Genomic DNA, 14,280 nt, shown 5'->3' with positions numbered 1-14,280 from the left:
GAACGCAAGCCGGAGTGGCTCTGCCTGTGGCGCACAAAATGAGGCGACAGTAAGAAACATCAAATAACTGTAGTCCAGAAAACCCAAGAAAGGACAAGACAACAATATGCGAAAGAGAAGACAACCTACGAAGAGCAAGAAAAAGGTGCATAGAAACACCAGGAACGTCATACTGTTGCCGAGACGAAGCTTGCAGGTGGGACACCATCAACAAAGCCACCTGATCACCACAGAGATGGTGATACCCGCATCAAAATACCAGATGCGAAGAGCCGAGGAGGAGGGCAAACCAGTCACGTACAGGACTGGTCCGACCCGCCGAAAGAGGCGGAGCCGCGGGAAAACACCCCGGGTTCAGACACCTATCAAGCAGCGTCTGAAAATAAAGCTGGGCCGGCCACCAAGGGACCATAAGGACTACTCTCGTGGGAATGGGCTCCAACCGAGCCAGAACCCGAAGCAACAGCTGAACCGGGAGAAGAGGAACAGGTACCACCACCTCGACCAGTCCTGCTGAAAGGCATCCACCGTGAACGCCTCGCAGGCGGGTAAGGGCGCCACATAGAATGTGCGACGCCTAGACCACGCCGACTCGAAGACGTTCATGGCCAGGAGTCCATGTGTCCGGCAGAGCCAACGAAACGAGTCGGCGACGACTGGCCAAACCACGAATAGATGAATGAACCGAGACAGCTGTCTGCCAGGGCGTAGGACACACCCCGGACATGAACCTCACGGTTAGCCAAACCCTGAGAATCCAGCAACGAGCCACTCTAAGGGACCAACCCCAAAGGTCAAACACCTAAGAGAAACCTTGTGGTTCCGGCAAAGAACCGCCAGTGAACAGTCCGAATGGAGCCGAGTGGTAGAGCACCGAGTGACCCGAACCCTCTGAAGTGCAAACCAGACACCCAAGAACTCTTGAACCGTGCTGTGAGTCTGACAGACGGACAGACCCCACCATCCCCGGCTGACCTGGTGAGCAGTGGTCACAAAGCCCCAGACAAGAGATGACCCGTCTGTGAACACATCGAGCAAAGGCTCAGGGAGGTGCCAAGGCACGGAACCCCGAAAACCCCAAAGAGGAAGCTGGTGACGCAGCACCAACACAAGATCCCCGGAAGAAGGAACCAAATGATTTCAAGAAAGACGGAAGGGGAATCTCCGAGGGAACCAAACAGACGCCGAAGCCAAACAAGACCCTGCGAGCAGACCAGCACGTCAGAGTTCAAACTCCCGCACAACTGCTCGAGAAACCGCCGAGCAACCCGGGACCCCCTCATGAACAGCCGAAGGCGGGACCACAGCTGCAGCAACACTTCTGGAGGGAAAGACAAGGAGCAGCCCAAGAGCCCTAAACAAGACCCAGCCAGGTTCGAACCCATTACGGAAACAGATGGAACGGCCTCCAGACCACCAGGAAACCAAACCTCGCGATCTGGAAAAAACCACACCCCTGGCGAGCAGACAAGCTGACCGACTGGGAGCCCACACCAGCCAGTTGTCGAGGTAGGTCAGACACCGAATCCCAAGCAGACTCAGATAAGGCACCAAGATCCGGTAAAGATGTGTAAATACACCAAGTGCCAATTACAAAATAGGGGAGGCAACAAAAGCGGCAAGCCTGAAGCCCCACCACCAACTGTGCCATTCCTGCAAAACTGAAGAAGAACGTGCCAAGAGTTGACCTGGAGGTCCAGGGGCCACCATCCAGGCACCCGTCCCCAACAGAAGCCGGACAGGAGACAACAGTCCTCCAATGAGGGTATAGAATCCAGGGCGCAGACTGAAGAAGTCCAGAAGAACTGCAGATTCGCCAGGCCCATGTCTGCATAGAGCAGACGGGAACCCCAGAAGGATGGGGTGGATCGACCACGTCCAACGCACCCACTAAGATGACACGATGAAGCGTAGGGAAAGAAGCCCACCCTGCCAGCCCAGAACCCCCCAAAGGGGAAGAAGCCATCCGCTGCCGCCACCAGAGGCCGGAAGACAACCAAAAGCGCCCACTAACTGCGGGACCATGCGAGAGTCAACAGAGAAAGCTGCTCCCCCAGCGCCCCATCAACAGAGAAGGGAACAGAGCCTCTTCCGAAAGAGAAAGTATACATACACATATACACATATATACATATATATATTATGTATATACACATACACACATATATACATATACACATACATATATAAATACACGCACACACATATAAATACACGCACACACAAGGTGTATTACACACACGTGCGTATGCACATAAACATGCGCACACACACACACACAGTGTACACATGTACATGTGTACACACACACATACACGTGAAAAGAAAATTACAAGGGACTGGCACAGTTTTCCGCCCAGAAGCAGAAAACCCAGGCAGGGGCAAACCGCCCCAGAACTGCTAGCAGGCATCCCCCACAGCCCCGGGAACCCACAACAGATGCCTCGGGGCAGAGCGTCCTCCAAGCTCTTCGCCCTCAAAGAAAAGGAAGAGTCCATGGGAAAGGCAGCAAGAAAGGGCCGCTGGTAAGACCCAGAAGCCTTGGCAGGAGGAACAGGCTCGAAAACCTCCGTTTCCAACCCGAACGGCGCAGCTCCCGAAACCGCCCGAGTCTCGGCCCAACTAAACCCCTCCCCGACCTCAAAACCCGCAGATGGTACCGAGCCGGGAACAGGGAGGGAAAGGGGCGAACAGCACCTAACCAAAATGGGGCGGCCCAGGGGCATCCGAGTGGGAAACCAACCTAGCGTGTTGCAGCAACCTAACCTAGCTTGCAACACGGATGCCGCCTGTACTCTGAACAGTAATAACATCAGGAGAGTACTGGAGAACTAGCAGAGAATATCTCGCAAGATTCCGGGTCAAGGTGTCAGTGACACAACAGGCAGCATGTTGGAGGTAAAAGTGGCGACTATCACCCGGAGACAAGGGCACAGCAACCAACGATCCCGTACAAGACGGGTTGGAACCTGGAAGACACATTCAATGGTCCACCGAGCCCCGAGAGGGGTTACCACGGCCCGGGGGGATAACATCTATGGGAAGCCTGGAACACCTGGCCACCGCACAACACAACAGATGGCAGTGAACGCGACACAGGGCAAAAACCGCCTCGGAAACTGAGGCCAGAGAAGCGTCTATCCTGGTTGACATTAGCTTACGAACTGATGCTAGGCAGCCGACGCGGTGAGGTCCGGGGCTTCTCCCTCCCCCTTTCGGGGCGGGGAGGGCTGCGCGGACGATCGTTGCGGCAGTAAAGTGTGATTTTGCTGGTTTGCTTGTTTCCTTGGGATTGTAGGGAGTTTCTACCTCTCTGTTTGTTTTTTTGTTTCAGTTTTTTACCATGTGGGGTTTGTTTTGTTATGCCTACTTTTCTGGGTGCCTAACCCCGGTCGATGGCAGATAAGGAAAACCCCAACCTCAAGGGGGTTTTCCAGGGCCATTGCTCCCTGAAACCTCTCTGAAGGGGCCAGTTCTGGCGCTGAGCCCTGGTAGGTCTGAACTCCTTAACTAATGTCCCGGTCTAATATAACATACATTAGCCCGATAAGCTCCAGGGAGCCGTAGGGGCTCCCCACAGAAAAGATGTTAACTCAAGGATTTCATGGGGGTGTGGGCCATTAGAGTTGTGGAAGGGAGGTAGAGGATTATGGCCAAGGGAAACAGAATGTTAGAGGGAGGAAGAGAATAGGATCAATGATGGAAAGTAGAAGATAGTAGAGTAGTAGAAAAGGTAGATGAGTAGAAAGTAGATGTAGAAGGTAGAAAGCAAAATTGGTTAAAGATGAAAGTTGAATTGGTTAAAGATGAAAGCACCATCCATTCTGGTAAATCATATACTAGACAAGGAATGTAACTTGTCTGTACAATATTATCAAAGGTGTTATGATGTCTCGGCTATTAGCATGCACTCGTATAACCAAGAATATTTAAGTCAAAATCTTAAGCCAGCAAACTCCAGAGTGCTCTCCACTCTAGCTTGCACTGTATCATAGAAAATCATGATGTAAGGTTTACAATTAAAAGGGGGGTGTCTTGGGACAGTGTGAGGCATGGGAAGGTGGGGGGGGGGGATTGGTGAGCGGTCACCAGGGTAGCATGTGTCAAACCCTATACCCAGAGTGAGCCCCAGGGAGTTGTATATTTGAGATATTTTGACCTACTTTAAAAGGCAGTTTACAAGAATAAGTTAATCAGTTATATATTTTTTATGATAATAATCATAATTCAAACAATTAAACTTGCAGGCATATACCTTGCCACTGAATTTTTAAAAGACAAAGGCAGTGGACTTATATATTGTGACTCACAGAGTGCACTTCTGGCACTGAATGCACATCGTAGTGACACCCAGAAAATAGTGATATTCGAATGAATGTTTTAGCTGCTAAAGAAAACAAATTTGAAATTAAATTCCTATGGATACCATCACATGTTGGCATCTCAAGGCATGACACTGTTGATATGCTTGCAAAGACAGCTTGTAGAAAACCAGTAGCAGAAATTGATATGGGTGTTTCAGTAGCAGTGACAAAGAGAATACTTAAACAAATATCTAATGAAGATCTCACCCACCTAACAAATTCACAAAGACCTGAAAGTTGCAGTATTAAATATTATGATAGATATCGTGAGGAGACATTCACATATGGGACTAATAGAGCAAGAACTCGGCAATGTGATGTCATAGTTGCCAGAATACGCCTGGGATATAGACGTATCTGGCAGCTTTCTCAAAACCCAAATGTCGAGTACACAATGTGTCAACTTTGTGAAAGAGAAAACATGCATTCATTTGAACATTATATTGTAGAATGTCCCATATTGTCTGACTTTCGCCCTCCTGGGCTGAGGTATGCTGAACTCTGTAACTACTATATGAGTACTGGAACACTTGATGATACCTTAGATTGTACCTTGGATTAACCATGGATTAACCTTGGATTAACCTTGGATTAACCTTAGATTGTACCTTAGATTAACCATGTAATGTAACTATATAACCTGAGCTTGTAAAAGCATCTTAATCACCTTCAGTGGTTAAGTTCTTAATTGCACACTAGTTTCTCTTGTCAGCTATCTCACCCTGTCAGAGTAAAAGAGACAAATATATGTGTATGTATGTGTATACAGTATATGTGTATGTGTGTGTGTATGTATGTGTATAAAGTATAAAGCTGATCAGAATTACATTTCACCATTATAAATTCACATTAATGAATTCATAAATCTGTGTATCTATGTATTTACGTATGTAGCTTAGCCTAACATTTTAAAAGCACTACGATCACCTTCTGTGGTTCAATAAATCTCTGAACTGTATGTTTGACAAATCTTTCACCCTGTCCATGGAGGACAGAAGAAAATGTATATATGCTGGTTAGCATTGTAAATGTGTGGCCACGTCTGTGGTAGAAAATAATAATAAACAAAAAAATTAAACTTGATGTTCACTATGTCAAGATTAATACACAAGGCGAGTCGCCACCTGAGAATTTGAGGACACTACGGCTGACTGCCCCTGAAAATCACACAACATATTAGTTGGAAAACACACCACATATGTCACATTCAACGCATGGGATCCAGGGATCCCATCACAATGGTTGTACTCTTCAAGTCACTTGTGTTGTCCCGTCTTGAGTACTGCTCAGTACTCACTTCCCCCTTCAGAGCAGGAGAGATTGCTGAAATAGAGGGAATACAGAGAACATATACGGCACGCATAAGCGCAGTAAAGCACCTAAATTATTGGGATCGTCTCAAAGCCCTCCAAATGTACTCACTAGAAAGAAGACGAGAGAGATATCAAATAATATACACCTGGAAGATACTGGAGGGCCAAGTACCAAATCTACACAGTAAAATAACAATGTACTGGAGTGAACGATATGGAAGAAAATGTAGAATAGAACCAGTGAAGAGCAGAGGTGCCATAGGCACAATCAGAGAACACTGTATAAACATCAGAGGTCCGCGGTTGTTCAACGTCCTCCCAGCAAGCATAAGAAATATTGCCGGAACAACCGTGGACATTTTCAAGAGGAAACTAGATTTATTCCTCCAAGGAGTGCCGGACCAACCGGGCTGTGGTGGGTATGTGGGCCTGCGGGCCGCTCCAAGCAACAGCCTGGTGGACCAAACTCTCACAAGTCAAGCCTGGCCTCGGGCCGGGCTTGGGGAGTAGAAGAACTCCCAGAACCCCATCAACCAGGTATCAACCAGGTAACATTAAAGTTCAACTCACCAATGTCTTTGAGCCTAAGTTTGATAAAGAGGTATGGGGGTGGGGGTGCACGGTTGACATACAGAGTCCCCACCCGGCCTGACAGCCTGGACTTGCTGCGACCTCGCGACAAAAGATCTTTCTCGCTATCCTGTTCAATGTCAATCCTTCTGTTTTTGAATGTACAGTTCCATGGGTATTTATGGAGATCTGGGAGCTAGCTCCGCCTACCAGTAAGATAGCCTCAAGCTCTCTCCCTAAAATCCTACACAGCGGCTTATCTGAAGGACACACCCAGCCAACCGTCTGCAATTATTGGCTTAGCAGAAGGCAAGGTCATTTCACACTACCTGACCTGTTGCAATTAACACTCTAGATGTGTGACTTTTTAATTGCTAAGGCCAGACAACCTGATGCCTTCAAATATCCTGTATGACTGACTCGTATGTAAAATAAATTACAAAACACATTTATGGTGTTACAGGTTGATGTAGTGAGGTAATATGGTAGGCTTGTGAACTCAAATTCCCTTAAAAATCCTTCCCAGTCCATGTGAGAGGAAACAGTCATCATCAGTTTAGTATGATGGAGTTAAAGGTTAAGTGAGGTAGACAAATTGTTCTCTTAATACTGTATATGTTATTGTGCATTGAATGACGATTATCTTCACGACAGCTATCAGCCTGCTCCATTCTTCGTTCTGGATGAGATTGATGCGGCCTTGGACAACACCAACATTGGCAAGGTGGCATCCTATATTGTGGAGATGAAGGCTCACTTGCAGACTATTGTCATCTCACTTAAAGAAGAGTTTTACCAAAATGCTGATGCTCTTGTTGGAATTTGTCCAGATGTAAGTAGATATATTTTAGTGCACTAAGTGTGACTTGTGCAGCCCCTCTTCAGGCTAGAGGATAATTGACACTAGGAGTATCCCAGCACTGTGGACTCAAAGAAAGACTTCATATGGGATGAGCCCCAAGGTCCTGCTGTGCCACAGAGTTCTTTTTCTGTATGTAGACTACGAGTCACAATAACATGGCTGAAGATGTGATGATCAAACCACACACCAGACGATGAAGAGACGACGATGTTTCGGTCCGTCCTGGACCATTATCAAGTCGATTGTCTTGATAATCGACTTGATAATGGTCCAGGATGGACTGAAAACGTCGTCGTCTCTTCTTCTGTTTCCACTTGTTGGGTTGGCATATCATGACAAAACAAATATTTAGGCAAGAACTGTGCATGTGTGTTGCCATGTTCTTCATTTTGCTTACTGTATTCTACTGTCTTCATTTGACACTAATGACATCATAGTTAAGGTGCCAGAGATAATTTAATCAGTTAACTTAAACAGATCCTAGTAATTCTTTTGATAACTGAAGAAGTGCATCTCCTTCTAAATTCTACATGTATTCCCTTATATCTCAGGAGATTATCCTAGTAACCTAGGTTGCAAATGCTAGCATAATAAATTCTGCTGTAGATATACACACGTGTTTAACCCTTAACCCTTAAACTGCGCAACGCGCCTGCAGGCTCACGTCTGGTTTGCGCAACGCGCCTCCGGGTATTTGTATTTTTCACGTTCCATTCAAAACTCCCGCGGCTACATGGGGTTCACATCAGCTTCCTCAGGGCTCTTGTAAACAGACGCCATCTTGAAAAAAAATCGTGGTCCACATTCCCGGGTGTGGGAGCCTCAGTAGTGTGTGAGCAACCAAGGCTGGCGCTCGCAGCATGAACGCACAGCACTGCTGTTCAGCATGTGACCACAGCATCGCCTAATAATGTCAAAATATATATATAACTTGTATTATTTAGCTATGATAGTGTTATATTAGAGCCTGAGTGTGATAATGACTGGGTACAATGTTCAAATATCAGTGATTCAATGCTGTTCACGATGTTCACAGCGCTAGCCACAGCACCACAGCATTATTTCGTTCATCTAGGAATCTTCAAATGATTTCTTAGGTTCCTTTTCAAAATAAACGTGTGGTCAATTATTCATTTACAGGAATTAGTGACCAGGATTGTGATAATAGCAGGAATGTGGTTATAATTAGCGTTGTGCGTAGTATTGTGGAAGGAGGAATTTTGATGAGGGAGGGAGGGCGAGAATTGAGGAAGCCTCATTGTGTGTGTGGCTGCCACTCTTGTTTTGCTCACCATACTAGCTTAGTGGTTCGCTATGGGCAACACATATGTACATGGGTATATATAGTGTGTGTATATAGTGTAAGAACAGCAACAGGAGAATGTTGAGAGGAGCTATTTTGGTGAGGGAGGTGACGTAATCGTAGCGTCGTCTGCTGTGTGATTTTTCATGCAGTGTATGGTGGCCACTGTACTGTTTGGACACAATACCGGCTTACTTACATAGTTCTGGTAAATAAAACATGTAGATAGGTATATAGAACATGTGTAATAAGAACTATAACAATATGGTGGGAGGAGCAATGTTGGCGAGTAAGATGTTGGAGTGAGGGAGACAGGCTGGGTGTGGCTGCTCTCACTCGAGGTGTTCTGAATGTGTTGATGGCCAAATGCTCTTGTTGGCCCATACGAGGCAGCTGCTATTGGCCCATACGAGGCAGCTGCTGTTGGCCCATACGAGGCAGCTGCTGTTGGCCCATACGAGGCAGCTGCTGTTGGCCCATACGAGGCAGCTGCTGTTGGCCGATACGAGGCAGCTGCTGTTGGCCCATACGCGGCAGCTGCTATTGGCCCATACGCGGCAGCTGCTATTGGCCCATACGCGGCAGCTGCTATTGGCCCATACGCGGCAGCTGCTATTGGCCCATACGCGGCAGCTGCTATTGGCCCATATGCGGCAGCTGCTATTGGCCCATACGGGGCAGCTGCTATTGGCCCATACGGGGCAGCTGCTCTTGGCCCATACGGGGCAGCTGCTATTGGCCCATACGGGGCAGCTGCTGTTGGCCCATACGAGGCAGCTGCTGTTGGCCCATACGAGGCAGCTGCTGTTGGCCCATACGAGGCAGCTGCTGTTGGCCCATACGAGGCAGCTGCTGTTGGCCCATACAAGGCAGCTGCTGTTGGCCCATACGAGGCAGCTGCTGTTGGCCCATACGAGGCAGCTGCTGTTGGCCCATACGAGGCAGCTGCTGTTGGCCCATACGAAGCAGCTGCTACGCGGTGTTCTGAATGTGTTGATGGTGAATGTATATAGTGTGTAAGTAGATTGTATATATACACAAATTAGCATGATACATAGTAAATATGTGCTGCATATGTGTACACAAGTTTCATGCACGTAACACAGTGTCTACGGACAGTACGGATGTTGTACTGCGATATTATAGTGTATGTGTTCATTATACATTGGATTGGCACATAAAAACAATGAAAATGTATTTGGAAAGGTGCGCAAAAAATGAACGAAAATATATTCGCGGCAACTCGCGCGCCCCGCCCCGAGCGCCCCACCGCCCCTGAGAGCTTACGGCACGGGCGCACGGGGAATGATGACGTCACGCCCCAACTTCCGGACCTCATAGCAGCCAAAGTAAGTACAATTTCGCCTTTTTTTTTACATACCCATACTGAGGGAAGGGTTTTTGACACTTTAAAAAGAAAAAAGAATTTTTTCCAGAGAATTTATTTCCTGCGCACTGCGGGGGTGTCACATTTGGAGGCAACGCAGTTAAGGGGTTAAAGTGCGCATCACGTCATATGACGTGTTGGACGTTGTTCCAGTCAACTGCACATCACGTCATATGATGTGTTGGAGTACTACGCAAGATGGCCCGCAGATACACGGGGTTCACCACACCTTCATCAGGGCTCTTGTAAACAGATGCCATTTTAAAAAAAAATCGTGGGCCAAACTCCCGGGTGTTATTAGGCTCAGTATTGAGTGAGCAACCAAGCCTGACGCACGCAGCATGAGCTAACAGCACTGCTGTTCAGCTTGTGACCACAGCATCGCCTAAAAATGCCAAAATATACTTGTTCATGCTATTATGTAGCGATGATATTATTACAGAAGACCCCTGACTGTGATAAAACTGACCAGGGTTCTGATAATAGCAGGATTGTGGTGATATTTAGCGCTGTGTGCCATGGAGGGAGGAGTAATGCTGTGGGAGGGAGGGAGGGTGGTGGCGATGTCTTCTGACTGTGTGTGGCCACCTTTTATTGACTGCACTCACCATACCAGCTTAGTGGTTCGCTATGGTGAACACAAATGTAGATACTTATATATAACGTGTGTATAGAGGGTATAAACAGCAAGAGAAGGTTGGGAGCCGCCATTTTGGTGAGGGCGGTGGCGTCGTCTGCACGACGCCAGCCTGCAGACGACGGTGTTGTTTACTGGTTACCACAATGATCTTTGGGCACCATACCAGTTTATTTGTACAAGTATGGTGAATAAAATAGGTAGATATTTATATATAATGTGTGTATATAGCATAATAACACCACACAGTATTGTTGGAGGAGAAATATTAGTGCGTCTGGCCTTGAGGGCGGCAGCCATCAGCTGACTGTGTGAGGTCCTACGTCTTTGTGCCTTTACTCACCATACAAGCTTAGATGTACAGTTATGGTGAACAAAACATGTAGATACTTATATGTAACGTCTGTATATAGTGAATTATAGCTAAAACAGTATTGTGGGAGGAGAATGTGGGCGAGTCAGATGACTTGAGGGAGGGCGAGAGTGGCTAGCTGGTACACTCTGTCAGGAGATTATCCTAGTAACCTAGGTTGCAAACGCTAGCATAATAAATCCCACTCCTCGTTACTTTTTGACTCATAATAGCTACTTAGTGGTTCGTTATAGTGAACAAAACATGCAGATACTTATATATAACCTGTGCTTATAGTGTAATAACCGACAAAGTATTTGTTCACTGATTGATGAACATAATTGAATCAACAATATGCACACCATATTTTTGAGTACAGCAATGATTCACTCATTTTATTATATAAATATATCAAACTACACACTATTGAATAATATTACAGCAAAAAAACTATGAAAAACAATCAGAGACATTGAAATAATTAGGTAATTATCTCTTTGTGGCAACTCCGGCCTGACAGCTGGCGAGCAACAGACCGCCTGGGACGCACGCTGAGTCAGCGCCTATTTTTTGCCAGACTTCCCCGCCCTATAGCGGGCAATATATGCCACTTACGATTTTTTTATTATTTTTCCCGTGATCAGTGAACACAAATTAACAGGTTATGAAGAAAAAATATATTTTTTTTTTTCAAAATTACATGTGCCTGTGGGGAAGAAAGGATATTATACCCCTAGCATGTTAAGGGTTAATTTTATAATGAACATTTATAAATATTTGTTGTTATAATTGGAATTCACATACCCTGTTTTAGAACTATGCTATTTTCTGTGGGGAGCCCCTATGACTCCCTGGAGCTGATCGGGCTAATGTATGTTATATAAGACTGGAACATTAGCTATGGAGTTCAGACCTACCAGGGACCAGCGCCAGAACCTGGCCCCTTCGGAGAGATTTCAGGAAGTAATGGCCCCTGGAAACCCCTCCTATGGTTGGGGTTTTTCCTTATCTGCCATCGACCAGGGTTCGGCACCCAGAAAGGTAGGCATAACAAAACAAACCCCACATGGTAAGGAACTAACAACAAAACTCGAACAGAGAGATAGAAACTCCCTACAATCCCAAGGAAACAAGTAAACAAGCAAATGTAACACACTACAGCCATAGAGTTAAAGGTTAAGTGAGGTAGACAAATTATTCTCTTAATACAGCACATGGTCAAAGGAGGAGCTAGATAGTAAACGAGAAGGTCTTATAACAATAATGAGAGAGATCATAGCGAGAGCAGATAACGATAGATCACAACTGTTGATAGTCGGCGACTTCAACTTGAAATCCATAGACTGGGAAGCATATGAAGCTAAAACAGAAGATTTTTGTACCTGTAAATTTGTAGACCTCATCCTGGAAACATTCTTGTATCAACATGTTAATCAAGCTACGAGGATGAGGGAAGGGGACGTTCCCTCCATGCTAGATTTGATATTTATCAGGAAGGAGGAAGAATTATTTGACATTCAATACCTTCCTCCCTTGGGTAAAAGTGACCATGTCTTCTTGGGAATAAAGTATGCAATGCGTTATAATCTGGAAGAAAATAAGAAGGTTGATGCAATTGAAAAACCTGACTTTAGGAGAGGACATTATGGCAACCTTAGAAATTTTTTTAGTGAGTATAATTGGACAGACTTGTTGCTAGGCAAGGAAATGAATGAGATGTATGTCAAGTTTTGTGAAATATATGATAAAGGCACAAAAAAATTTATACCAAAACAGAAATGCAGAACTAGGAAACAGGATTGGTTCAACAGAAATTGCGAGAGGGCCAGAGACCAAAAGACACAAAAATGAAATCAATACAGGAAGAAGCCAAACCCCCAAACATACCAGCGATACAAAGATGCGAGAAACAACTACACGGCAGTGAGGAGAGAGGCAGAAAGAAATTTGGAAAAAGGGATTGCAGACAAATGTAAAACAGAACTAGGTCTATTCTATAAATTCATAAACAACAAATTGCAGGTAAAGGATAATATTCAGAGGTTGAAAATGGGAAATAGATTCACGAAAAATGAAAAGTAAATGTGTGAAACATTAAACGAAAAGTTCCAAAGTGTGTTTGTACCAAATGAAATCTTCAGGAAACCAGACACAACAAGAATTCCAGAGAACAACATAGAGCACATAGAGGTGTCTAGAGACGAAGTGGAAAAAATGCTCAAGGAGCTAAGTAGCAGAAACAAATGGGCAAAGTTTCTTTCACCCTGAATGCCGCTGTTACCTAGCAGTAAATAGGGACCTGGGAGTTAGTCAGCTGTCATGGGCTGCTTCCTGGGGGTGGAGGCCTGGTCGAGGACCGGGCCGCGGGGACACTAAAAGCCCCGAAATCATCTCAAGATAACCTCAAGATAACCTCAAGTAAGAACAAAGCAGTTGGTCCAGATGGAGTTTCACCATGGGTTCTGAGAGAATGTGCACCTGAGCTCAGCATGCTACTTCAACTGATTTTTCAGGCATCCCTGTTTACAGGAGTTGTAGCTGATGTGTGGAAAAAGGCTAACATACTTCCAATCTACAAAAGTGGAAGCAGGGAAGACCCCCTTAATTATAGATCTGTATCATTGACAAGTGTAATACTCAAAATATTGGAAAAAATAATTAAAACTAAATGGGTAGAACACCTGGAGAGAAATGATATAATATCAGACAGACAGTATGGTTTTCGATCTGGAAGATCCTGTGTATCGAATTTACTCAGTTTCTATGATCGGGCCACAGAGATATTACAGGAAAGAGATGGCTGGGTTGACTGCATCTATCTGGACCTAAAAAAGGCTTTCGACAGAGTTCCACATAAGAGGTTGTTCTGGAAACTGGAAAATATTGGAGGGGTGACAGGTAAGCTTCTATCATGGATGAAAAATTTTCTGACTGATAGAAAAATGAGGGCAGTAATCAGAGGCAATGTATCGGAATGGAGAAATGTCACAAGTGGAGTACCACAGGGTTCAGTTCTTGCACCAGTGATGTTTATTGTCTACATAAATGATCTACCAGTTGGTATACAGAATTATATGAACATGTTTGCTGATGATGCTAAGATAATAGGAAGGATAAGAAATTTAGATGATTGTCATGCCCTTCAAGAAGACCTGGACAAAATAAGTATATGGAGCACCACTTGGCAAATGGAATTTAATGTTAATAAATGTCATGTTATGGAATGTGGAATAGGAGAACATAGACCCCACACAACCTATATATTATGTGAGAAATCTTTAAAGAATTCTGATAAAGAAAGAGATCTAGGAGTGGTTCTAGATAGAAAACTATCACCTGAGGACCACATTAAGAATATTGTGCAAGGAGCCTATGCAATGCTTTCTAACTTCAGAATTGCATTTAAATACATGGATGGCGATATACTAAAGAAATTGTTCATGACTTTTGTTAGGCCAAAGCTAGAATATGCAGCTGTTGTGTGGTGCCCAT

The 14,280-nt window shown here is 45.2% G+C and overlaps 1 protein-coding gene across 2 annotated transcripts in view; it reads left to right on the top strand.

The window, feature by feature from the left end:
- The window catches only part of SMC1 (structural maintenance of chromosomes 1), a 236,364-nt gene that overhangs the window by 203,776 nt on the left and 18,308 nt on the right, over positions 1–14,280 (top strand). For both annotated transcript variants that reach the window (XM_069334324.1, XM_069334323.1), the window contains exon 15: positions 6,902–7,079. In XM_069334324.1, coding sequence (XP_069190425.1) covers positions 6,902–7,079 — 178 coding nt within the window. The remainder of the gene's footprint in view (positions 1–6,901; positions 7,080–14,280) is intronic.

This window comes from Procambarus clarkii, chromosome 31, assembly GCF_040958095.1.
Source record: "Procambarus clarkii isolate CNS0578487 chromosome 31, FALCON_Pclarkii_2.0, whole genome shotgun sequence".
NCBI classification, from domain to species: domain Eukaryota; kingdom Metazoa; phylum Arthropoda; class Malacostraca; order Decapoda; family Cambaridae; genus Procambarus; species Procambarus clarkii.
The sequence above is the reverse complement of the archived record's forward strand: the minus strand, read 5'-3'. Positions and strand labels throughout refer to the sequence as shown.